Source organism: Rissa tridactyla, chromosome 5, assembly GCF_028500815.1.
Source record: "Rissa tridactyla isolate bRisTri1 chromosome 5, bRisTri1.patW.cur.20221130, whole genome shotgun sequence".
NCBI lineage: Eukaryota > Metazoa > Chordata > Aves > Charadriiformes > Laridae > Rissa > Rissa tridactyla.
Genome location: NC_071470.1, coordinates 71,503,211 through 71,530,073, shown reverse-complemented (window position 1 = coordinate 71,530,073; position 26,863 = coordinate 71,503,211). Strand labels below are relative to the sequence as shown.

At 40.6% G+C, this 26,863-nt stretch overlaps 1 protein-coding gene across 6 annotated transcripts in view; it reads left to right on the top strand.

Moving 5' to 3' along the window:
* The window catches only part of INPP4B (inositol polyphosphate-4-phosphatase type II B), a 497,007-nt gene that overhangs the window by 354,566 nt on the left and 115,578 nt on the right, over positions 1 to 26,863 (top strand). For all 6 annotated transcript variants that reach the window (XR_008466520.1, XR_008466517.1, XR_008466521.1 and 3 more), the window contains 2 exons: positions 4,162 to 4,274; positions 8,791 to 8,945. Coding sequence is in view for 1 of the 6 variants with exons in the window: in XM_054201960.1 (XP_054057935.1) it covers positions 4,162 to 4,274; positions 8,791 to 8,945 (268 nt within the window). In the remaining 5 variants the exon portion in view is untranslated. The remainder of the gene's footprint in view (positions 1 to 4,161; positions 4,275 to 8,790; positions 8,946 to 26,863) is intronic.

The following is a 26,863-nucleotide window of genomic DNA, read 5'->3' as shown; positions in this document are numbered from 1 at the left end:
TTGCAGGCCCAAGGCCATAGCAGAAACTACAGGGAGAGTGAAACAGAGTAATGATGAACTAAACAGCTCTTTTAAATTATTAATATAATATGCTTTTTAATATTTCAAGTAGAGGACAGTCTGTACCTACTATATTTGTACAGAAATACTCGGTGGGAATTTTCATCAGTTTCAGTCATTCCCTCTATTCTTATTTTGAATATGTATTAAGGTATGGCAAACCACTGAGAAATCTGCAGATGGAAATGCAAGCAGCGAGCCACATCATAACGTCACTGATATTAATAACATGATTCTATTAGAATAGGCCCTATGTTCCAATTTTATAGAAATTTGGTGTCATAAACATTACTGTTCTGTTACTTTGTTGAAAGCAAACACTGAAAAGACTATTTGTATCAATCTAATCCTGATAAAGCAGTCTTAATGCCAAAACTGTATTCCCAAATGTTGCAGATTTTACAGCCTGATTTTAAATAGCTTGGATTTAGGTCTCTGCTCCTTCCTCTTGGGTGAGGGCTGTGTGTGAATCTTTTGAATCTAAAGATCTATCATCCTACAGGACACGTGTGTAACTCCTCACAGTGAATACTGCTGCAAAGCTTCTGTTCTCTTACCGAACACCTTGGGTTGATTACTTTTGCAAATTATCCATTACATGTGTGTACTTGTAGTTATATGTAATGTGTCGTTGTATATGTGTACATGCTTATCTTTTATATCAGGATGATTTTCATTTGCTAATAATTTTGACAGAAGTGAAAGCTCTGTTACTAAATGGTGGGCAGTATGCCCATCCACCCATCCACCCACATCTGTAGTATTTCTAGGATTTCTACAGAGAAATTAATACAAGAAGTTAGTAATTAATTTAGGGGAATCCTGCCAAGAAAGCATCCTGAAAAACTAACCTCATCTGGGGTTAGGTCTAAGGTAGATCTGCTACCTCCTAAACGGATCTGATTATATAAAAGCAAAAATTTGCATGCAGATAGTATTGGCTGCTTTTCATTAACAGCAACTAACCCTTGTACTGTCTTCCTGCAGAAGGATTATTAGTGAGCCACACAGGCTTCCTGGCCTTCTTCCAGACTATGCAGGCTTTTGAGAACTGTGCTTGTCTAATTCATCATGTCTCTTCTGGTTATTATTACCTTCTTGCTTTTTCTCTACCTCTAAGATCTGAGTCTGTTCTTTGTCCAAATTTTTACGGAACACAAAGCAGCCCCTTGTTCCATGTCCCTTCCCAGTAGCTCCCTGCCATTATACAGAGTCACTCTTTGGGCTTTGAGGAACGTGCCTTTTAAATCAGGTCCCTGGAAAAAAGTGAAGCTTTCCAAGTTGTTCAGCTGGGGGAGAACTTCAGTTCCTCCTCTGCTCCCCCACCTCTGTGCTCAAGTTCTTAGGAAGAAAACCTCCATTCCAGCTGCCAGCAGCCCTGGTATTGTAGCCAAGTGAGAGCCATTCAATATTGATGGCTCCTTGATGGTTTTGTCACACCTTTCCAGGCAGTTTCCTGTAGTGCCAGATCTGTGCTATAAAATAAATGCAGAACCCGGTTCACAAAGCTGGTAGTTACAAATAGTGCTCGTAAAGCCAGACAGAATTTGAGGACTTGCAAGGCCAGGCTATTGCATCCACCATCCTTAGGCAGCCTGACTTACCTGCAGTTTCATTTATATATTGCATTTTAAAAAATTCTATTTTCCACTCTCATAAAGGTATTGCCACCTTTGCTATTAGTTTTTCTCTCATCTCTGTAATTCCCATTGCCAGTAATATCCTAGCTTTCGCTCTATTCCCCAATTGTTAAAAGTCTTCAGCTGCGTGTAACTACATATGCCAAACAATGACTTCCTGTCATCTTTTAGATAAATATGCACTCTGTCACTCTCCTGTTTCTGAATCTCTTTAATTCTCTAATGGGAAATTCTGAAAACAATAAATAACAATGTGCTTCCAGAAAGATTCCTACCAAAAATGCCAACCAAATGTAGTTCTGGTTTAGGCATCAAAATAGTGTTGCTTTTATAGAATAGCTAATGATAGTAAGGGTACAAAAATGTATGATTGTTGTTTAGTAGTATTTAGTACTAATTGAAGAGAATGGCTTAGAACTCAATTTAAGCAGCTGAAAGCATAAAATCAGAGAAACCTATGTCGTGAGTGATATTTGGTGTTGCTGGTTTGATACCTAACACCCGCAGCAAATCGGTGTTGCAAAGTATTGCCCCATGTGAGACGAGGGATGCATGCCAGGTTTAGGAATCCTGCAAGCAAATAAAAATTTTCTTCCATAGCATCATAACGCATGTAGCAGTACCTGCATTTTCAACATGAAGTCTATGAGTCTGTTTTGAACTTCCAGGCTTCTCCCCCTTATAATCTGCAAGAATGATTTGACAGCTTAATATTACTTTGTGACACAAGGAATTTAAGCAATCGATCCCATCCAGTCAAGATGCAGCTCATTTGGCAATATTATAAATTAGGAGGGTCTTGTTTTACCTACGGTGAGGTCATCTCTCTGAGATGATGCGTTTTCTGCTGTGAACTGAAGGAACATTTACCTAGTGATACGTTCTCATAATCTGGAAGCATCCTTTTAGAGTACTCGTTGTATGCTATGTGTTTTAGAGGCAGATGCAGTATAATAGTCTTAGCAGGTTGTGATTTATTTTTATATAGAATCATAGAATAGAATCATAGGGTTGGAAGGGAGCTCTGGAGATCATCTAGTCCAACCCCCTGCCAGAGCAGGGTCACCCAGAGCAGGTTACACAGGAACGCGTCCAGGCGGAGCAGATATGCTCTGCATCATCTAATTGTTATGATCAGGAATTGTAATACACAGGTAAAACAATCCTAATTAAGATCATTACAAAACTAGTTTGAATGTACTTTTTCTGCATTTTTTTTTCTTTTTGGTAGTACCTTTATGAAGGTAAGGCAACTTAGATACTTTTAGAATAGTTCTTTTTGAGTATATTTAAATCACTTCTTACTATGAATGATGGATAAGGGAAACTGCAGAATTCATTAGAGATAAAAGGTAAAAGCCTGTTGATAAGAGGGATCATTCCAGCTGTGATCAGCTTAGGAGAATGGATTTTGACCTGCATTAGTAGTTGCCTCATTTTTACTCTTTGAATTGAATATAAATCTTAGGGTTTGGGACTTGGGTTGGGTGGGATTTTTTTTCCCCACTGGATGGAACGTCCTATTTTTTTTCTTGTTGAAAAATGTATCACTTTAGCAGTTTGGTTTAATTTGGTTTCAACTGGTTCTGAGCCTTTATTTGGTGATAACTATTATTAAATTTCTTTTTGCTTCACTACCATAAGAAGAAATAATTTGAAAAAACAGGTTTTGGTTCTTTCTACTTGTTTTCAAAAATGAAGATAAAGGTAACATTAGAACAAAACCCTCCTATAAAAAAAAAAATAATCACATAAAGCAGAAGAGAAAATTAAATTGTCTATTCTTGAATTCCCTCTAGACATCTATGATTAATAAAATTTCAGCTCAGCTGTCATACCCAGGGAAAGTAGGTAAAATTTTGGATTTTAAGTAAACCTGAAATTATTATTTCAAAATTAAAGTCCCACTTAATTTCAGACGGAGAAATAGCCTTTGTTAGGTGGTTTGGTTTTGGGGTTTTTTGGGGGGTGTATTTAGTGATGTTTAACCCTCCTGTTATGTTATTTTAGGAACAAAAACATCATTTGAAAACAAAAATGAGGTGTTCTATTTTGAAAAAAGAAAGCAAAATATTTTTTATTGAAATAAAAAAAATCATCTCATCAAAGCAGGTTTTAATACACTCAGTTATTTCTCTGCTCATTTCCATTGAATGTCTATAATAGTCAATGAACAGAACTATAGCAGAGATTTGAATGTTTTCAGCATCCATTTATAAGATAAAAGTTGAAGACAGTTTAATTTTCCATGGTGAAGATCTTAGGGAAGACAATAATTACCCAATACTTAGAAAGAAATAAGATTTGCTTATTCCCTAAATATTTAGCATGTACTTTCCATCCTGTGTTCCAAAATAAGGCTGTAAATAATAGACTTGTTGTTTAATATGGGCATTCTTTATTCAGCATAACTACCATCAACCTTACCAAAATGAGCAACCTTATCATCCTATTTTCCCAGGTCTACCACATTTTCAAGAACAAAATGATTTAAAGGGATTGCTAGAAAATCTCCATCAAAATATCCAGGCCAAAAAGAGAAAGAATGTAGAAATCATGTGGCTGGCTGCGACGGTAAGCTCTCTTCTTTCAAATACATTCACATGATGAACTAATTTTCACATGCCTGCTGATAGTCTGAGTGTAATGGATTCTAAGGATATGATTGGAAAACTCAATGATTAAAGTAGATAGATATGCTGAAATGGCTCTCTAACGTTTCCGTTCTGATGGCCTGTCATCCCACTCATGAATATATCTCTTCTTCCTACACTTAAATTACAGATATTTTCTTTTTCTCACTTTAACTGGTAGAACTGGCTAGAATTCAATGCAAGAGATGGTTTTGGTCGCTTTGTCCCCTACATTCTCCAGGCCCTTTTCTGCAGAGCTTCTAGCCAGGCAGTCTGTGCCCTGTGCTGCTGCTTGGTGTTTTTCTGTCACAGATGCAGGATTTTTTATTTATCTCAGCAAGTTGTGTAACAGGGTAACAGAGGCTTGCTTTTTGTTTGGAGCGTATTTTTCCTTTAGCTAACTGAGCCTGTTTTTAGGCAGAGGAATTCCTTGGACAATCACACATAGCTGTAAATACACCACCTCGTATGAAAGAGGGAAGACGGTATTCAGCTACTAACTTTTTTTTTTTTTAAAATCATACACATTCTTTGATAATATAAAATTTGATTATTCAAAATATCTTCCTTTTGTTGTTTAGTGTCCGTAACCCTTGAGGAATGATGCAGAACATGATTACTTGCTCTGGCTTTTGTTTAATATTGCTGCACTCAACTTTTGAATTTCTTTAATTAGGGTACTTATGTTTTATGAATAAGTATTTAATTGTATCAGTACAACTTCTAGTCAGTCAAATTTTATGGGTGTTTTTAGCCAGTGTCACCATGACAGCCACTGCAAGGGAACCGATAGCAACACAAAATAAGCTAGATACGCAAAGAGCAGATGTTTGGGCACAGGGAGAACAAAGAAAAATGTTTATCAAACAACGAATCGTACTGACTTTGCTTTATTCACATAATTCCGTTTTGTTGCCCAATTCTGTTGGTTTTGCACATGCATATTAAAAAAACCCCCAAAAACAACAAAACATCCTCCAGATATTTATAAAGAGCTCAAGCTTTTCAGGAATGTGAAATTCAACCAGGTAATTGTCTTAGATTTAGAAAAGTACCCTTGGCGTCTCTGCCCATTTATACGAGCAAAGACTTGAGTCTTTGGTAAGTACTGAAATTGAAGCAAGACCTTGTGTTTTGGGGAACTTTCAAATGCATATACCCTTCAAGGCAAATGAATGTCTCATACAAAATATTTATAAAATTTTCCATGACTTTTCATTAACACCAGGAACAAGACAATATTAACTATGTTTTTGTATTAATAACACCGGTGTAATTTTTTTATATTGCTAATAACATTTTGCCTTGTGGTTAATAAATATTATCACATGCTGTTGCAGTATAAATCTGTTGTGAGTGAAAATATAAGCTTTTCTTGCAGTACCAGTTCTGCAATTACTATGAAACATTGCTTTTTAAAGAAGTAGAAGATAAATCAGTACAGGATAGTGTAAAATGAGCTACAAAGAATATGGCAGAATTTACTTAATCTTTGGGTATAGAAAGTTGTATTCTACCATCTATTCAGGATTCCCTGAAAATCGTTTCATGGGTAAAGGGTATTATTCTTTGGGCGTAGAAACTGTTTCAGATTTTTCTTTTGCTGTATTCTGTTTCTCTTTATGTTACCTTACTGTAACCTTCTGAAATTAGTATTTCTGGAGCCATTGATCTACACACTGCTAATGCTATGTTACATTTGTTTATTGGAAAGGCATGATTCCCTGCTGCATGGATATCACTTTGTTATTGCAGTAGATGTATGAGATTATACATGGATATGCTTGTATATATCTGCACCTGCATGTAATTCCCGTTGTAATGGGACTGTGAGAAAACATCTGCGTTTTAAAAGTCAACTTTTGCAAATTGGTATCACAAACATTTCTTATTCTAAATATAATGGGACAGAGATTTCAATGTTACGTATTTTTATTTCCTAAGCTTCAGCCTGCATCTTCTGTCTTATATCAGGAGAAATAATCAGAGTATTGATTTATCCTTGGTTTAGTCTTCACGGTTTTATATCCTTTTATCATCCCCACTTTAAACTTAATCACAATCCTAATCATTTAAATCTGTGTTCGTTAAGGGAGACTTTCTTCTAAAGCTCTAATAAATGTTAAGTCTATTTTCTTCCTCCTATATCTTAAATATATTTGTGGAAGATGTGAGCAAAATCGAGGATAAAATTCAGGCTGGACACTAATTGTAAACTATGCGTTCTGATATGATGATACATTTGGTATCGTCCCTTATTAGATTTCTAGAGCACCAGATCATTGTGTTGGCCCATTTTAATTATTTACTTTGTTTAACTGCTGCTACTTTGAACTGAGTCATTCTGAGGATTTATCTGTGCCAGCCTATCGGGTTAACCTACATTTCTCCTTAAATCAGAATCTAAGGATTTTTTTAATTGTTTATTTAAGTTGACTGATTGTTTTCTATTTAATCCACTTTAAAATGATTGAGACGTTTGTACCGAACTTCAATGCAAAATAAGTTTGTGGTTATGGTCATTCGGTTGTTGTGCCTAGAATTCTTCTCGGTTCCAAACTGACTCTCACTAGCCAGCACTCTATATGTACGCTGTCAGTCCAGATTTGGGATTTAGTCTCCATTCCCTGCATCAGAGGCCATCACACATCCAGAATAAATTACCTGGTTTGTTTCTTATGACTCGTTCACTTTGAATAGTCACAATGACTCATGGACTTCAAAAGAGACTAGTGTAAAGAGAATTAATCTCTTCAATTAAGCAGTTAACTTCTTTCACAGCGTTTTAAGACCTGCTTGATACTTTCTTTAAAAAAATGTCTCATAGCATTTTATTTAAATCCCAATGCAACTTTCCAAATTTTTAAACAGATTTAAGTTTTAAAATCTTGAATTATGGGAGGGAAGAAACACTCACGGCTTCTCCTTTACTAGCCTGTACTTCTTTGGGCTCAAAGTTAGATTCAATTTGTTAATTCCCTGGATTCAACTTTTGAGATCGTCCTTACCAGGATATTGCAAAGACCTTAAAGACTTTAAGTGCTGTCTGGGCCATCAATTTTAATAGAAGTTCTGAGAATGCAATTAACAGATAAAAAAGAGCTTATTTTCTGAAGTGAGATTATGAAGATCACGTTCCAATTTCATCTTGCAAGATCTCAAGTGAAAACTTGATGGCCAAGCTGAGAAGTTCCTTAGGATGGGGCCTAACTGCTCTGATTTATTGCCTTGCCCTATTCTCGTAACTGTTTCCTTTTTTGATAGTTATAGCTATGATTGTCCAGGCATAGGAGCAAGCAAAACAAAGTGCCACCTTTTCTCAGGACAGATTATATCAGGGGAAAGGTAAAGCCCACATTTGGGCACACCAGCTCTCCTTCAGATTTTTCTTTCTGTATTAAAATACTGTTTGAAACCAAAGTATAAAATAATGGGCTGGTACAACCACAGATGGATTCTTAAGGTGAGAAATTATCCTTAAAAATATGTCATGTTTCCCCTATAATTCTGTCAAAATGTACAGTGAAAGTAGACACTCCATGGCAGTCATTTCTGTTAAGCTTTAATTGTTCTGAGTCACAGATTGAACAGCTTACCCGTTGAAAATTGGGTGGTTGTCACAAAGTGAGGAAAAAAAATGAAGAAAAAATTCCTCAAGTGAGGAAAAAATGAAGAAACTTTCCCTTTTATAGTCTAGACTAACACAAATACCTTTTTATTTCAAGTTCAGGAAATTCAATGCAATGGTTTGGTAAGCTGTAGTACATGTAGACATTTTAGTGACTTGCTTAAAATGTTTAGGACTAAGAATAGGTTTGGTTTGTTGCTGTGTTTTTTTTGTTGCATCCACTGTCGGTTTCTTGCTTCACTTGGCTGGGGGGTGGTGTTGGAGTGGGCGGGAGAGACACCTGATGGAGACTGCAGTACGTGATTGTGTGCGGCGCTCTCTTAAAATCAATAAGGGCTCCTTTTTCCTCAGTGGGCAGGTTATTTGTAGGCTTGTCTGGCTAATGAAAGCCCCGAAGATCTGCTTTTAAAATGAGTGCTTTGGACAAATCAGAACTAGGCTATAGATCAGCAGCTATAATCTTTTGGTGCCATTTTTGCAGAGTATTATTGCTGCAAATTTTTAAACAAAAGATAAATTCCCTGTTGTTTTCAGCACATTTTCACCTTTTGTGGCACTGTGTTAGGCCAGCATGGGCATAATCCTTGGAATATGAAAATCCCCAAGGCAGCAGTAATAACTGATTTAACCGCAAAGACACACATCAGCAGCCGTGTGATTCAAGTTAGAGTTACTACCTTTTAAAAGCTATTTTCTTCTTGAGAAGTATTGTAGTCTGCTGCATCCATTGCCTGTGATTGCAAAATTGTGGGAGTTTCACGGTCTGCCTAGTGTGTGGAGAACAGAAGGTGTGAAAAGGGCAACGCTTTGACGTCCGCCTGTGTTTCAGATTTGCCGCAAGCTGAACGGAGTCCGTTTCACCTGTTGCAAAAGTGCCAAAGACCGGACATCCATGTCGGTGACGCTGGAGCAGTGCTCCATCTTGAGGGATGAGCATCAGCTTCACAAAGACTTCTTTATTCGGGCGCTGGATTGTATGAGAAGGTATGTGGAGGTTATTGCATGTCCCTCGCGTTTTGAGCTAAGCCAGGAACTACGGCTCAGAACGGCCTAAAGCCGGTTGCAAATGCGCAGTAGACCCCAGTCCCGATTTAGCAGAGGACTGACCAGCAGCATGCCAGCTGGTGAGTCACTTGTGCATGCAACGTCTTTGCAACTGCATCTTTATCACTAATTAACAGTTTCTGAGATAGATATGTGAAACCTCCTAAGCGTCACTTCACTGACTGCAGAATTTGACCAACAGGAGTTATTTTAACAATTTCTTAGGCTTTTCATAAAGCTTAAAATTTTAACAACATTCTATGACCGTATAAAAAAAGTGTGTTATTTTCTGTTTTAAGAATAATTTTTAAAATGTTTACATACTCATTAAATCATTTGTATAAAATTTAGACAAATATTCTGAAAGCAGAATAAGCATTTGTTACAGAAGGCTATTCTTATTAGCTCATGTTATTAAAAATAGAAGAAACACCCAAGTAGGCTTGGACTGATGGTGGTTACCACTAATATCTGATAAAATCTTTACTGTGTTTAAATAAATAAATGTTTCATTCTAAATTACAACTATGCAGAAATTGAGGCTGATGTTATTAGGAATGTGTAATTAAAAGATGTAAAGATTTCTGATTATCTGAATCTTTGATGAATTAAAAAAAAATAATTGAGCAAACAAGTTTTGATCATAAAATGAATCCAGATGCTATATTCCCTGAGGAAAATTTCGTCATTGGCTTTAATGAGTACTGCATTATATTTTCTATAAGAGTTTAAAAAAAAATGTATCCACAACATTCAAATTAATATATAACAAAGGTCATTGCTAAACTAATAGAAAATATTCTGGTCAGCCTGTAAAGAAGTAAATGAATCATATCTTGCACTTATATGAAACAAAAATTGCTTGTATGTTGGATTTGCAAAGAAAAACAATCATGTTTAAAGTCTGTAATTGATAATTCTTGATCTTAATATTTAGTATTGTCAGATTAGTGGTTTAATGTCTAGATTAATACCATACGTTTACACATGTAGGGTCCCTCTGTATTTTGGCTACAATAGATAGTCTAAAGAAAAAACGTAATGTTTCCAAAGAGTAATTGAGCCGAGGAGCGAGATGGCTCAGATGCGGAGTTGGTTTGCAAGGTATTAGTGTAGTGTGTTGTATTAAACCGAGATGTATAATCTTGTATGTGTCATTAACTTGCATAAATCCCACAGTCTCTGCAGTATTTCAGTGAGTGAATGACTTGTCTGCAGTCTTTCATAACTACCTGTTTTATCATTATTGAAAAATTTCTGAGTTTTCCATGTTAAATTTCATTTGTGTTGGCATTTCAAATATGTTTGGTTTTTTTTTTTGTCTCCAGTAAATACACAAGTGTGTAAGCTACAGTAAATTACCAGACACAGGAAAACTGGTTCTATAAAATCATTATTATGTTAGAATAGCATTGACTAGTAGATTGGAAAAGTTTCACAGATATAAACCTCATTTTAAAAAAGCAAGACCTGATATTTATACAAACTTACTTGTTAATACAAAACTGTAATAGGTTTTTGTAGACTAAAGTGTAAGCTTTTATATCATATAACTGATCTGAAACCTGAGGTGATTAGCACAGTAGTTATATTTGCAGGTAACAATAAATTGGAGTCACAAAAGAATGGTGGAAAGCCCAGAAAATCTGGAGAAAACTTAAAAAATAAATGAGCAGATGGGTTTAGGACGTTGAAACCCCATCACAACAATGTTAATGCTATGTTTTTGCTATAGTTTTAAACAGAGAAAAGCTTTATCCTGCTAATATCCTGTAAATGAATTCAAAACAGCCTTGAACTGAAGTAGATGCTGTGTTGGATGGAAGGTAATAATTTTGAGTTGGGTGGTAGGATTGTCTAGGACTTAACGCAAGGGACTCGCAAGTAGTGGTGGTAGCATACAAAATAACCTGTACCGTCACGTTAATAAATAAATAGATCTTTTACCTATGCTAGTTTCTGTCTGTATAATACTGTTCACGCAACTGAAGGTTAAAAAGAGCCGCCAACTTTTTTTTCCTCACGAGCTGGTGAATTAAAGCCCAAAAATGCAAAACAGAAGAATAAAAATGTCAAGTGCGGAGACATAGTACTTAACTCTATGGGACTCCCATTGAGAGTTGGTCAGACAATTTTAAGAGCTGCCTTTGGGCACTTTTTTTGGTCTCTTTGGTGCTACAGACATTCATTGGGGACTGTTTCCCGTTCCCCACTGCCCGTCTGTTGCTGGAGGTGTTTGTGGAGCAGAGCCGGAAGCGAGGCAGGCTTCCCCCCGGCTCCACCGCTGACTGGGTAGCGTGGCACGGACCCTCCAGCTGGGCTCTCTTCTCAGAGGCAGGTGGAGAAAGGTGAATTGCAGAAAAAAGGCAATTTGAGAGAGTAATCTGGGAAGGAAAGAACAGCCAGGCAAAAGAGAGAGGGGGGGAAAAAAGCCATAATTTCCGCAGGAAGAGATATAATGGTGTTTCAACTAAATCTCCTGTATTTTACTTGAGGGAAGTTTGGCAGCTACGTTTTTGAGGTTTGTGTGAATGAGGTCAACAGACTTGTTTGGTAGTTGTTGTGATGCTTGCCCTTTTATCCTTTCTTTTTATTTGATTACTATTGCAGAGTGTTATTTGACAGATTATGCTGTGCATTTCTAAGCTTTTCATTGACTACTTGCAGAAGCTTTTAGAATGATTTTCACATCTAAAAGAACCTATTTTGTTTTAAGAGCAGACAGAGAAAAACTATGCTGTTTAATTTATAATTTTAGCAATTTTCCCCTGATGAATCTTTTCTAGATCATTTACTTAAACTCTGTCATTCAAATCCCTGTATGCTGATTGCCACAAATCACTTTTAAGCCTTTCAAGAGAACAAGTAGACAAGAAAAATTCAATTTTAACATCCAGAATCCTAACAGACTGGATTGATCTTTGAAAGGCTTCTTTCAAGAGTTAACAGTAGGAGATGGAGAGTACTGTGAAACAAAGTGAGTTGTAAAAGTAAATGGCGATTCAAAAGCAGCCTTTATTGGAAATGCCGTAATTTTGAGATATGAAAATTATAAAGGTGCCTGTGTAGTTGTAAAGCTTCTTCTTTTGCTGCCGGTGCTGACGCAGCTTTGGTGACTGTTCTAAAAGGGAAGCATGTGCTTATGGGTTTGTGCTTTCTTGCCACCAGAAGTTTGGAGATGCTGGACTTCTGTGTGCTGCTGCTTTTTGGCTTCTCTGATGTCCCTAGGATTTTGGGCAAACCAGAGGCAATTTCAGATGTTTCAGTTTTTTGCTTCAATGTACATTGCACAGCACTGTTTTGGAAAATACTGCTGGTAGCTGTTATTTAATGACTTAGTTTGTAAGTGGAATCAGTGTCTTGTGATAAAGCATATGATGTTTATTGCTTCTTTAAAAAAAAAAAAAAAGCTATGCAAAAAACCTTCCATTAGTTTTCCTGTTGCTTATGAAAAATGTGGTGAAATGACAATAGGAATTCAAGCTTTATCACTTACAATATATAATATATGATTTTGTCTTCTGAGCATAACTCTAGCCATTATGATGCTGCAATTGATGTGTATGGGAAGCGGCTATTCCATAAATAATTCTATATATTATAGTTTCCTTGGTATATGTATGTGAGTTCCATTGATCTTAGTGACGTGCATAGCACAGAATGAGGAAAATCCATATATTATCCCCTTTGTATGAAGTGCTTGCAATTCACAGCATACTAAAATCGTATTTATAATGTTGCTGCCATTTTCAAATCATCATTTTTTGCTATCATCGATATTCTTATTTTTTCATTCACCAATATGTGAATATTTTCTGTCGTTCAATGTTAACTGTATTCCACGAGACAGTAGAGAGACAAAACTGATTTACCCAAGTTCATTGCAGTATCTGTCACACGATTCTATTTTTCATCTTTAGAGCTGGCCATTGCTTAAGGGAGGTTGGACCGTGGTAGGCAGCACACTATGAAACAGTTCTGCAAAACTAATTTGATATTTTTTTCTTTCTTTTCTGAACCTATTTAATTTTAATATTTCGGTGACAGGGCTCCTTTTGGAGGCCTTGCATAGCAAGTAACCTCAGAATTTCCTGGGTTTTGAGCATGTTTCCAATAAAGCCTCAAAAGTAAAAAGCAAGCAAAAGAAATGACAAATCCACTGTCTATGGTGAAGCCTCCAGGCTTTCAGCTGTACCATCATTCTTGGCAGGGCACGATACCTGTCAGATATTTCAGACTTTGAATACAAAATTTGATTCAATGCAGGACACACTGTTTTCACCTGAAACAGCAGTCAAGGATATTTCAGATTATTTTAGATAAATTGCCTATCCAAAAATATGACTGAAGCCCAAATACACAAAGAGTGAATGGTCTGGGCAACGAGATGTGGGCTTTTGATAGCCCAATTATGAAGCAAATAGATGTTTGAGGCCCTATTTTCTTAAAGATCGTCTTTAAGTTGTGCGAGTTGAAAAGGAAAGATAGATTAATAGCTCTTTAATCAGGGACTTTCAGATATTCTGAACAGAATCCATAGGTCCAGGCTGAGATGGACCTTGGCCATGGAAGGGCCTGTACCAAAGACCACAGTGTTGTGATTGCTGCGTGGACTAGGAAGCAGGAGCAAAGGGTTGGTCAGGATGAGAGACTGGAATCCACGTGCAGGTCTTCCTCACCTTTCTGCCATCTCCCAGCTTTCACCCTGCCCATGCGAGCTTGTGGCAATAGGTGCAGTGTGTGACGGGTCACACAGAAGACCTAGCACATGTTCTTCTCTTACCTGTTCTTTTTCCAGCCTATCTGACCCTCCCCGTCTTTTTTTTTTTTCCTGAGTATTAGCACAGTGGAAACAAAACTTAAAAATGGAGAGCCTGGCTTCCAACATGTATTTTTCCATCATTCTATGGTTCTTCAGAAACTTAGAAACTTAACGTTTATATTTTGAGGTACAGTCTTTAGATGGAAAGATTTACATTACCTAATGTATTGAAAGAGGCCTGGCATTAAGTAACAGTAAGGTCCAATTTTGGTGCATTGAACAACTATAAATTTTGTTTTCTAAAACCAAATTACTACTCCTTAAATAGCAACAGTTTGCAGAGGAAAAGAAAACAGAATGGAGAGGGATGGTCAGAAGATGTAATAAGAATCAATGCAATTGGCACTTTGTTGGCTGTTTTAGAATAAAGGTCTGTTTAGAATAAAGGTTTTTAGAATAAAGATCACGCTTCTGGAAGGAGGTGAGCAATTGCAGACAACCATTGCAGACAAAGTATCAAGCAGTAGCTTGTAAGGGCTGAGTTAAATCTCAAGTTTTCTGATACAAGTACACAATTTCACAACATTGATCTTTATAATTTGTCTTTAAAGCAATTCTCTGGTTTTTAAGACTTAAAAGGAAAAAAAAAAGCCAAGAAAGAAAGAGGAAATGCAAACACACTTTATTTGCACCATAGCAGACTCAGGAAGATCTTCAGTGTGGTTCAGGCTTCTGCATGGGCAAATTAAGTAAAACTGGCAGTTGTTTTGTACTATAGTCTCACGCATTTTGTCTGTTTCACTGGGGTCAGATGTTCAAGTCTGTCTTTTGCAGGAGAATGTTCTCCAGCTGACTACAGAAGTTTCATTTCTCCTGGACCTCGTTTCTCCAACTTCTTCCCAAATACTAGTTTCAGACTTCTTTCTGATCAGCACCCCAGTCAGAGTCCTGAGAACTCTCTTGTGAGAACTCTCTCATCTTCCTCTTTTTCACCAGAGTATTGCTTGAATATTTTCCTCTGGTTGCTCCTTCCTCCGAGGCGTGTGTGGCTGCCTCTGTCTGTCTCTTTTTCAGAGCTGGGGCGTTAGCCTCAGTAACCATACGGAAAGAACAGCAGAGCCAGTCCCCCTGTCTCATTGCTTTTGCTTCATATTACAGCAGTCATCATCTGCCTGGGAGAGCAGCAAGGAAAAGTCTTGTCTAACCCCTTGACCTGGCAGACGTTCAGCATAGATTGAATCCTCAAAGCTTGTACCTGCTGAATTTTAACAAGTCTTTGTTAGGAAGAGGTGATTTGAGATTCTTGCAGGAGCAGGCTCGTACAGTAGTTACATCTCTCATACCTTTATTGCCTTGGTGCAGAATATCAAACCCTGGTCTTCAGCATGGAAGTACTAGTAATCATCTCACAAAAAAATAATTAATAAAATAAAAAGCAGCTGTATTTTTTTTCTTCTTTCAATGACATTGTAAGTTTAAATTTTATCCATTCAAAATGAACTAACAATTGAATGTTAATGGAAAGCATTGTGTAACCTTAATTATAGTTGCCCTTTGCCTGGAACCTATAATAATATTCTTGGACTAATCACTGGGGAGGAAGGGAGTGTTCAAGGGCAAAAAGTAAAAACCTTTGCCACTCTTTGCAAGGAATATTTAGAGATGTGACCCAGGCTACATCACCGAAACACTTAGCTTTTCAGCAGGCAGTAAACCAGAATTTCTGAAGTAAATGCTTAGTTTTCCTATCAGTCCGCGGAGGGAAGGTAGTACCATGAGCAATCTGTATTGTCTCTAATTTTTGACACCAGCATTATGTGGGTGAGTCCTTGAAATGCACCTGCTTCTCCTTCATTGATGACGTACGAGAGGTGGGTAATCAAGAGGACTCCGAACCTGACAGTAAATTTGAACTACCAAGTGGTAAAACGTACTGATAAATCAATTGCGGCGTATTACAGGAAAAAAAATAATGTTCCTTTTCCATTGAAAATGTTTGTCCATGTTTGGGTTTTGTCTTTGTGACAAGAAATCTTGATTCCTTGTGACCTTTTTGCTGAAGGGAGACCTTGCCCTTTGACTTAAGCATGTATATGACACAGTTCTCCAAAGGAGAACTAGATTTAATGGAATTCCTATCAAAAACTCACCCTGCTCTGATTTGTACTTTTTATTTCTCACTGAGATATCAACAGGGTAAACGATCTGCTAACTAGCCCATATTTAGTATTTGCCGTATCTTGACCCAAATGAGAATATAGGGAATTGAGCTACGCCTTCCCTCTCAGTGAATGTTTTAATTATTCAGTATAGATAGTGAGAAAGATGTGTAATTAATTGCCAAGTGCACAGCATGATTGCTTAGTTTTCAAAATGAGCCAAACAAAAAAACCTTATCCAATAAATCTGCTTTCCCGTTTAGTACCTCAGTCTGTGTCTGGATGCTTAATAGTGCAGTATTCAATTTTAACGCTGCATCTTGATTAATTAAAAAAAAAAAAGTGATTACGCTATATTATATGCACTCCTAAAAAAGCTCTTCTGTCAGTGACATAGATGACAGGACCATAGTTTTCCTGGACTTCACCTGCCATGGTCAGGCAAATCTAGCATCTATATTATCTGAAAATATTGTTTGGTGTTCACTTTTGAGATTCTTCTGGTTGTTTATCGAAGACTTCATTAATTGCCTCATTCATTTGGTGTTTTAGTGCTTATACTTTTGCTTATTCAGAACTTCCATGAAAGACTAGGTCTTACCTGAAATCAGAAATTAGATGTGTTATACTCACCAGTGAGTAATACTAGGTTTCTTCCTGTTATATTTCACTTCTGTTAAGATTTTCTGGGAAAGAGTGGGGCAAAAGTCCTGTATGCATAGTTATTATCTGTTCCATGTGCCACTGCTGAATTATTGTGGTTTTGATGGTGTACAGCTAAATCTCTCAGGCAAAAAAACCCACTGCCAAGTCTAAAATTTAGATAAGAAAGGAGGAGGAAATGAGAATAAGCAGGTAATAATAGTATACAATAGTTGGTTAAAACTATCATGGATCCAATCTCTCCAAGAACTTATCTGCCTCTGAAATTATATTCTTCTCAGAATAACATAACACGGGCAGGGAGAGCTCGTAACTTCCTTCCTGCAGTCCCAGCCATGTACAGACTGTGGAGAAGTTGGAGGGGCCACAGAAAAGAGTAGAACTAGCTGCTATTCCAGAAAGGTTGTTTTGTAGTAGAAGATTCTGCATTTCTTCAGGAGCAAGAGGATGCAGTGTTGGGCTACAGCTCCGGTTGGCTTATGTAGAAAACAAGTAACAGGGACATTTCTAGGTATATTTTTGCTCTTGTTTTAGGCTTCTTTAATCCAGGTTAGTTTCTTTTGTAGGAATACTCCCTGATCAGATAATCTTCTTCTCATCTAGCATCCCTGTTCCATTTTCTTTCCATAAGCTCCCTGCTTTTTTTTTTTTAATTATTTTTTTCCTTTGGTCTGCTGCTCTATTTCCTCTTTCCTGTGAGTGCTTCCCTGTTTCTTTCTCTCCTGCAGTATCACCTTGGTATATGATATTTTGAAGAACTCCTTTGACAGTAGCCTTGCTCAGCTCAGCTCAGGAGGGAGTTTCAGTAGTGGCTTCTAGTTGTGACTTTCTGTGGCAGCCCTGATTTTCGTGGGTGACATTTCATAAATGTGTCCTCATCATTACAGGAAGCACTGGCAGACTTTCCCTGGCGTAACTAGCAGCAACAAGTTGTTTCTCAGTACAAGTACAAGTCCTGCAGTACAAGTCCTGGTAGCTGTTTGTAGTTGCCAAAGGAGTTTCCATTTGGGCTATTATGTACTTATTATGGATTTCCTACTTCCACAATGTTATCTGTAGTTGGCAGGAACTACACCCAATAACAGAGTCAGCAGCATTATATTGCTATCCTGTTCTCTGGACCATTCAGAGATAAATTTGGGAGATAATTTTGGGAACTTGCATTCTTAATAGCCTAAGCCTCTACTATAATCTGTATAAATAGGAAGTATGTGTTCATAAGGGAATTAATGCAAAGGAAAGGTTGGAGTCCTCCCAAAATGCACAGCCAAATCACTCCATTGTTGACTCCCACCGTTATAACAGTTAAAGTGGTTTCTGCAACCCTGGGGCTTAGTGGTGCTGTAGTTGTATTGTGCCTAAACATACCTAATGCCAAAATGACTGGGCGCTGGTTTGGCTGTGCATCTGCAGTGCTGTGTTTGTGCCCCGCTGTGAACTTATTTCCCTGCCAGCTTATCTTCTCTCCCCAACCCAGATGTTGCCACATGCATATTGTGTTCCAGCAGTGGGAGAAGCACCTGGCTTTTCTCCTCTGTTGGAGGTGCTCCTAATGCCCCAGGAAGGTGCTAGAGCAGAGTTTCTACCTGTGCAGGGTCCTGGGATCCCAGGCAAGGCTTAGCCAAGGTTCAAGTTCCGTAGACCAGGGGGTTCAAAGGATGAGAATCACTGTTCCCTGTAATTTCTGTCATGGGATGAAATATGTGGGGCATATTTCTAACCAGCCTCCTAGTTAGATTACCTGTTAATGAGGCAGGAGATACCTCTGCCTGTGGTACTCAGAAGCTTCACTTTACCCTTGTGTAAAAGATTTCATAGTATCATGGTATTAGAACTATCATTCTTTTTTGAATCAGTTATTTGTAGCCTTCCTTTTTTTATTCCTTAAATGAGAGAATAGCACTTTTGGGGAGTAATTTGATAACTCTTGAAAGATTCTGAACATCTGTAATTTTAATATAAATACTGTTATTGGCAGGACTAAAGCTTACCATACTGATATAGTTAGCTCACTGAAGGAGTATGAGGTCAGGTTTGTGTCTCTTTTTAGGGTGGTTTGAAGTTTTCTGTATCCTTTCATGGGCTATAGACTGTCTTGGGGAATGATTGTCTGAGGTCCAACTGAAGCTTTTCCACAGTTGAGCATTTATAAGAAATGTCCTTCTCTTTCTACTCCCCTCATTCATCGTACGGGTTTCCTGATGTATAAGCAGCTTCAGTTTCATGCTACAGCCTCCCCCTTTTACCACGACTCTCTGCAGCTTGAGTGTGTATTTCCTTATGCTGGTGAGAACATAATAATCTTTGAGGTTTCTTATCCCTCGTTTGAATTTAGCTGAACTCGGTCAATGTGCACAAAGGTTGCGAGAATACACAAATGCATCTTCCTTCCCCTCACACCAAGCGCTAACATGTAACCTTTGCTTCTATAGAAAGACAGACTGAAAAGGCAGCAGCTAATTTTCATCTGCAGCAGATCAATGACCTGCGCCTTGCTTTAAAAAAATATTTTTCTCCTTAGCCACAGACCCACACCAGTCAACCTTGTCAGACAGGAAGAACTTGTTTAGATTACTAAAAAAAGGAAAGCATTAAGGAGCGATCTGCTCACATAGTCACATATTTATAAGAAAGACCTTGCTCTAGGATCATCTGATTAACAGGTTGTGTCTTGAGTAAAGTGGCAAGTCCTGGCAAAATAATGTGATTTTTTTATATGCTTTTTGCAAAAATTGCTCCTCACTGCTCCAAAGTTGTTGATTTATTTTTTTGATTTAAATCTACTTATAACTCATTCATAACTGTCGACAGTGGATCATCTACAGAATACCAAGTAATTGGCAACAGAAAGGTTTGCTGAGCAACTTCCAGCAAACTGCCTTGTGCTAGTGTGATAAGCAGAAGATAGGAGTGTCCACAGTAGGTTGTTCTGGAATGTTTTTCATAATACATTTCAGCCAGGAAATAAAAATCAACACCTTTAGTCTAGGTTGGTTTGGTTTTTAGTTTGAGTTTTGGTTTTTCTTTGTAGCTCGTTTAGTTTAACCTAAGGCTAGCATGACCTCTAAGTTTTCTGTTCTAAGTTTATTTCAGCTAATAAAATGGCTGTTACATTGAATGCCTCAGGAAAGCTAATAAAAATGGCTAAACTGGCACTCTGTCAAAGGCGTTATTGGCTGGTTTTTGAAATCATCGAAGTAGCATCAGGCAAAGGCAAGCAGTTACAATAATATCTCACTCTCAAAAGTCCATGATTTGGAATTCCAGAACAGTCTGCTTTGATAATATTGGTTATAACTGGTTAGAATACTTATGAGGTTTTAAACAGTCTCTGACATGTTCAGTGTTCGCTGTTTCAACTTTTGTTGTCATCAGTGTGCACTTAAAATATGCTCTATCCTACTTATATGTTGCTACTAGTTTATGTTGCTAGGTATTTCTAAGATGTCTCCTCTCTCATCTTATAATAAAAAAGATGTATCATGAGTTCATTTCCTGAAGAAAATGTGAAACTTTCTAATACCTTATCACTTCTTATTCGTATTGTATTCTTCACTTTCTCACCCATGTAGCAACTACTAATGTGGTAAGCTGCATATGTACTAAACGCCTTTCATTTAATAATCACTAGTTAAATGTATTGGAAGTAGGTCAAGAGCTGAGATTGCAGCAGATGTGCAAACACTTCTTAATGTCAAATGTTCTTGACTCAAAAAGCTTATAATTGACAAGCAAAGGGTGAGATAAAGAAATGCACTTGTATCTTTTTCCCTTTTCAGTGGAAGAAACAGGCTGTAGACATGTCAAGTCACTTACTCATGACCACACAGTCCTCTCCTCTTCTCATTGTCTGGTTTTTTTTTCTTTTTAAATAAAAGTTGCCTTGCTGTACTTGAATGTGCAATAGCAATGCTTACAAATTGGGTTCATTGCTGACATTCACTGTTCTGCACATTAATAATTCTCTTTTCCCACTCCTTTTTGCTACTTGGGTTCATGCTGACATACCACGTGCAGCAGTGCTGGCTGCGCAGTTAAAGCCTCTTTGCCTGCTGGACACTGCTGAGCTGGTGTGATACTGCCTGGGTGTTGGTGGCTAGTCCTCCCTCAACATCATACCAAATAAAGTCCGCTCTTGCTTTCTTACTGTGTTGCTCCCTATGTCCTCTTTCTCTGTGAAAATTTGCTGCTACAATGGTATTATCAGCAAATTTGTACACAACTGCTTTAAATATAGTTCGACATTTCTGTTACACATTTCAGTGTCACATAACATCATTTGCCATGTGAAGAGGCTACTTGAATTCATTCTTAAATTGAACTGGTACATGTCAGACCACTACAGGGATCTGCTGGCCAAAGTGCCCTGGGACAAAGCTCTAGAGGGAAGGGGGGCCCAGGACAGCTGGTCGGTATTCAAGGATCACCTTCTCTGTGTCCAGGAGCGAAGTATACCAACAAAGAGGAAGGCAGGAAAGAATGCTAGGAGACCTGCATGGGTGAACAGGGAGCTCCTGGACACACTGTCACACAAAAAGAAGCTTTATAAGGAGTGGAAGAAAGGACAGCTAGAATGGGGGGCATGTAAGGAAGCTGTTCGAACAGCAGGAGACCTGGTGAGAAAAGCTACAGCTCAGTTAGAATTAAACCTAGCCAGGGAGATCAAGGGAAACAGCAAAAACTTCTATAGGTACATTAATGGTAAGAAGAAGACTAGGGAGGGTGTGGGCCCCCTCAGAAAGGAAACGGGAGAGCTGGTGACAAGTGATATGGAGAAGGCCGAGGTTCTCAACGACTTCTTTTCCTCAGTCTTCACTGGCAAGGGCTCCAGCCACACTCCCAGAGTCACAGAAGACAAGGACAGGGGTTGGAAAGAACTGCCCATTGTAAGTGAAGATCAGGTTTGTGACCGTCTGATAAACCTGAAAGTGAACAAGTCCATGGGACCGGATGTGATACACCCACGGGTACTGAGGGAACTGGCGGATGAGGTTGCTAAACCGCTCTCTTATTATATTCCAGAAGTCATGGCAGTCTGGTGAAGTCCCCACTCACTGGAAAAGGGGAATCATCATCCCCATTTTCAAAAAGGGAAAGAAGGAGGAACCAGGGAACTATAGGCCAGTCAGTCTCACCTCCATGCCCGGTAAGATTATGGAGCAGATCCTCCTGGAGGCACTGCTGAGGCAGAAGAATAACGAAGAGGTGACTGGGTACAATCAACACGGCTTCACCAAGGGCAAATCGTGCCTGACAAACCTGGTGGCCTTCTATGAGAAGGTCACAACATCAATAGACAAGGGCAGAGCAACTGACGTCATTTACCCGGACCTGAGCAAAGCCTTTGACACTGTCCCGCATGACATCCTGGTCTCCAAGCTGATAAAATATGGGTTTGATGGATGGACAATTCAGTGGATAAAGAACTGGCTTGACAGCCTGCCGTGGTTTAGCCTCAGATGGCAACAAAGAACCACGTGTCGCTCGCTCGTGCCTTCCAAACACAGGAAGAATCGTAAGAAAAGGCAAGACTCTTGGGTTGAGACAAAGGCAGTTTAACAGAACAGCAAAGGGAACAGGCAAACAACAACAACAACAACAACAACAACAACAACAACAACAACAACACGGATAGGGGAATATACAAACGCGATTACGGAACCGCCGCTCCCCCCGCCGCTCGCCGCTCGCCGGCCGGACCGGGGCCGCCCCAGCCCGCTTTTAAGCAGCAACTTCCTGCCCCCTCCCCCGGCAGCTCAGGGTGGGCGTGGCTCACATGGCATGGAATACCAGGAAAAGTTAACCCTATCCCCACCGGAACCAGGACATTATCCACCCCTTATTCCATACCATCTATGCCATGCCCAGCAGGTTCCAATGAATTGCCACCACTTTCCCCTGTTATATATATATATATACACACATATAATACCCTTAGTTTATAGGTCATCCCTCCAAAGTGTCCGTTGAGTTCTTTTAATCCACGGCTTTGGGCTCCATCTGTTAGAACAGTCTCTCAGGGCAGGTGAGATGCTGGGTGGTGCTGGTCTGTTGCATGCTGTATTTTTCGGAGCTTGTGACTGGTGCACCTGGTGTGGCTCATGCACGCAGTCTGTAGGCTGAAGATGTAGATCTTGAGGAAACTGCTATAACAGCACACAATCTGATTCATTGGCTATTCTCGCCCAAAATCAGATCTCCATGAGGTACACATCGGACTTCCCCATCCTTCCGCATCACCCACCAAGTGCACCCAGGTCCTTGGGCAAAAGCAATCCCACGGATGGGTTTGCCTTTGCCTGAGGCAGGACTAACCCAGACTGTCTTCCCTAGCATATTCTTCATGTGCACTACGGGGACTTTATCCCCTTCTACAATACGTGGAAGTTTTGATTGGGCAGGGCCAGCCCGATTGTTAGATCCCCTGGTGTTAACTAGCCAGGTAGCTTTTGCTAAATGCGTATCCCAGTGTTTGAAAGTCCCACCACCCATTGCTCTCAGTGTAGTTTTTAACAGTCCATTGTATCGTTCTATCTTCCCAGAGGCTGGGGCGTGATAGGGGATGTGATACACCCACTCGATACCATGCTCTTTGGCCCAGGTGTCTATGAGGCTGTTTCGGAAATGAGTCCCATTGTCCGACTCAATTCTCTCTGGGGTACCATGTCGCCACAGGACTTGCTTTTCAAGGCCCAGGATAGTGTTCCGGGCAGTGGCATGGGGCACAGGGTATGTTTCCAGCCATCCAGTGGTTGCTTCCACCATTGTGAGCACATAGCGCTTGCCTTGACGGGTTTGTGGCAGCGTGATATAATCAATCTGCCAGGCCTCCCCATATTTGTATTTCAGCCATCGCCCTCCATACCAAAGAGGCTTCAAACGCTTGGCTTGTTTGATCGCAGCGCATGTCTCACATTCATGGATGACCTGTGCAATAGTGTCCATGGTCAAGTCCACCCCTCGGTCACGAGCCCATCTATATGTCGCATCTCTCCCTTGATGGCCTGAGGAGTCATGGGCCCACCGAGCTATGAATAGTTCACCCTTATGTTGCCAGTCCAGATCCACCTGAGCCACTTCAATCCTAGCGGCCCGATCCACCTGCTGGTTGTTCTGATGTTCCTCCGTGGCCCGATTCTTTGGTACGTGGGCATCTACATGGCGTACTTTCACAACCAGATTCTCTATCCGGGCAGCAATATCTTGCCATAGGTCAGCAGCCCAGATGGGTTTGCCTCTGCGCTGCCAGTTGCCCTGCTTCCACTGCTGTAACCATCCCCACAGAGCATTTGCCACCATCCATGAGTCAGTGTAGAGATAAAGTACTGGCCATTTTTCTCGCTCAGCAATGTCCAAAGCCAGCTGAATAGCCTTCACCTCTGCAAACTGGCTCGATTCACCCTGTCCCTCACTGGCTTCTGCAACCCGTCGTGTAGAACTCCACACAGCAGCCTTCCACTTTCGATGCTTTCCCACAATACGGCAGGACCCATCAGTGAACAGGGCATATTTCTTCTCATTTTCTGGCAGTTTATTATATGGTGGGGCCTCTTCTGCACGCGTCACCTCCTCCTCTGGTGACATTCCGAAATCCTTGCCTTCTGGCCAGTCCATGATCACTTCCAGAATTCCCGGGCGACTGGGGTTTCCCATTCGAGTTCGCTGCGTGATCAGTGCAATCCACTTACTCCATGTAGCATCGGTTGCATGATGTGTGGTGGGGACCCTTTCTTTGAACATCCAACCCAGCACCGGCAGTCGAGGTGCTAAGAGGAGCTGTGCTTCTGTACCAACCACTTCCGAAGCAGCTCGAACCCCTTCATATGCTGCCAATATCTCTTTTTCTGTTGGAGTGTAGCGGGCTTCGGATCCTCTGTATCCACGACTCCAAAACCCTAGGGGTCGACCTCGAGTCTCCCCTGGTGCTTTCTGCCAGAGGCTCCAGGTAGGGCCGTTCTCCCCGGCTGCGGTGTAGAGCACATTTTTAACATCTTGTCCTGCCCGGACTGGCCCCAGGGCCACTGCATGGACTATTTCCTGTTTGATTTGTTCAAAAGCTTGTCGTTGCTCAGGACCCCATTTAAAATCATTCTTCTTCCGGGTTACTTGATACAGAGGGCTTACAATTTGACTGTAATCTGGGATATGCATTCTCCAAAAACCCACAATACCTAAGAAAGCCTGTGTTTCCTTTTTACTAGTTGGTGGAGACATAGCTGCTATTTTGTTGATCACATCCATTGGAATCTGACGGCGTCCATCTTGCCATTTTATTCCTAAAAACTGGATCTCCTGCGCAGGTCCCTTGACCTTACTTCGCTTTATAGCAAAACCAGCGTTCAGAAGGATTTGGACTATTTTACTCCCTTTCTCAAAAACTTCTTCTGCTGTGTTTCCCCATACAATGATGTCATCAATGTACTGCAGATGTTCTGGAGCTTCACCCTGTTCCAGTGCAGTCTGGATCAGTCCATGGCAAATGGTGGGGCTGTGTTTCCACCCCTGGGGCAGTCGATTCCAGGTGTATTGGATGCCCCTCCAAGTGAAAGCAAACTGTGGCCTGCACTCTGCTGCCAAAGGGATTGAGAAAAATGCATTCGCTATATCAATCGTGGCATACCACTTGGCTGCCTTGGACTCCAGTTCGTACTGGAGTTCTAGCATGTCCGGCACAGCAGCACTCAGCGGTGGCGTGACTTCATTCAGACCACGATAGTCTACAGTTAGCCTCCACTCTCCATTAGATTTTCGCACCGGCCATATGGGACTGTTAAAGGGTGAGCGAGTCTTGCTGATCACTCCTTGAACCTCTAGTTGACGAATCAGCTCATGGATGGGAATCAGAGAGTCTCGGTTAGTGCGATACTGCCGCCGATGCACCGTTGTGGTAGCAATCGGCACCTGTTGTTCTTTGACCCTCAACAACCCCACAACAGAAGAATCCTCTGAGAGACCAGGCAAGGCAGACAACTGTTTAACTTCCTCTGTCTCCAAAGCAGCTATGCCAAAGGCCCAGCGGTACCCTTTTGGGTCCTTAAAATACCCTCTCCTGAGGTAATCTATACCAAGGATGCATGGAGCCTCTGGGCCAGTCACAATGGGATGCTTTTGCCACTCATTCCCAGTTAGGCTCACTTCTGCCTCCAGTACAGTCAACTCTTGGGATCCCCCTGTCACCCCAGAAATACAAATGGGTTCTGCCCCTCTATAGCTTGATGGTATTAAAGTACACTGCGCACCCGTGTCCACTAGAGCCTTATACTCCTGTGGGTCTGATGTGCCAGGCCATCGAATCCACACCGTCCAATAAACCCGGTTATCCCTTTCCTCCACCTGGCCGGAGGCAGGGCCCCCCTAATACTGGTCATAGTATCCATTACTCACTTCTTGCATAAATGACTTGGAAGTTCCTTCAAGAGGATCAGAAGCAAGATCAAGCCTTCTGCTTTGTCTGGGGAACGGCCCACTGGAAACTGGGGCGGCACTTTTCCTGGAGGGATCCCCTTTTGTGGTTGTCCTTCCTTGCAACTCCTGTACCCGTGTCCGCAGGATCGAAGTAGGTTGTCCGTCCCACTTCCTCATATCCTCTCCGTGGTCCCGCAGGTAGAACCACAGGGTGCCTCGTGGTGTGTACCCTCTGTACTCTCTCTCTTGAGTGGGGAAATGCCTGCTTCTAATAGCTGAGATGCTGGCCCGTGCAGGTGGGGAGTAGGACATATTCTCTTCAAGTTGCTGGACCTTCCGCGACAGTTTCTCCACAGCTGAGACAAGGGGGGAAGAGAGACTTTCTTCATATCGCCGGAGCCGGCCAGCTACCTCATCCACCGTTGGTCCCTCTTCACCTTTCCATTCCATTACTGCCAGGGAGTTGGCATATGATGATGGTGCGCTCCGTACAAACTTCCGCCACATGGGCCTTGTGCATCGCACCTCATCAGGGTCTGTGGGTAAGTCTGCATTGTCCAAGTCATAATAAATCATCTCCCGCACGGCTAATTCTCTCAGGTACTGGATACCTCTTTCCATGGTAGTCCACTTGCTTGGCTGACATACAACATCCTCGCTGAAGGGGTACCTCTCCCTCACGCCTAACAGGAGTCGTTTCCAGAGGCTGAGGGCTTGGGTCTTTTTCCCGATCGCCTTGTCAATGCCGCCTTCCCTAGACAGGGATCCCAGCTGCCTGGCCTCCCTACCCTCTAATTCCAGGCTACTGGCCCCATTATCCCAGCACCGGAGCAGCCAGGTGACAATGTGCTCGCCTGAAAGTCGGCTAA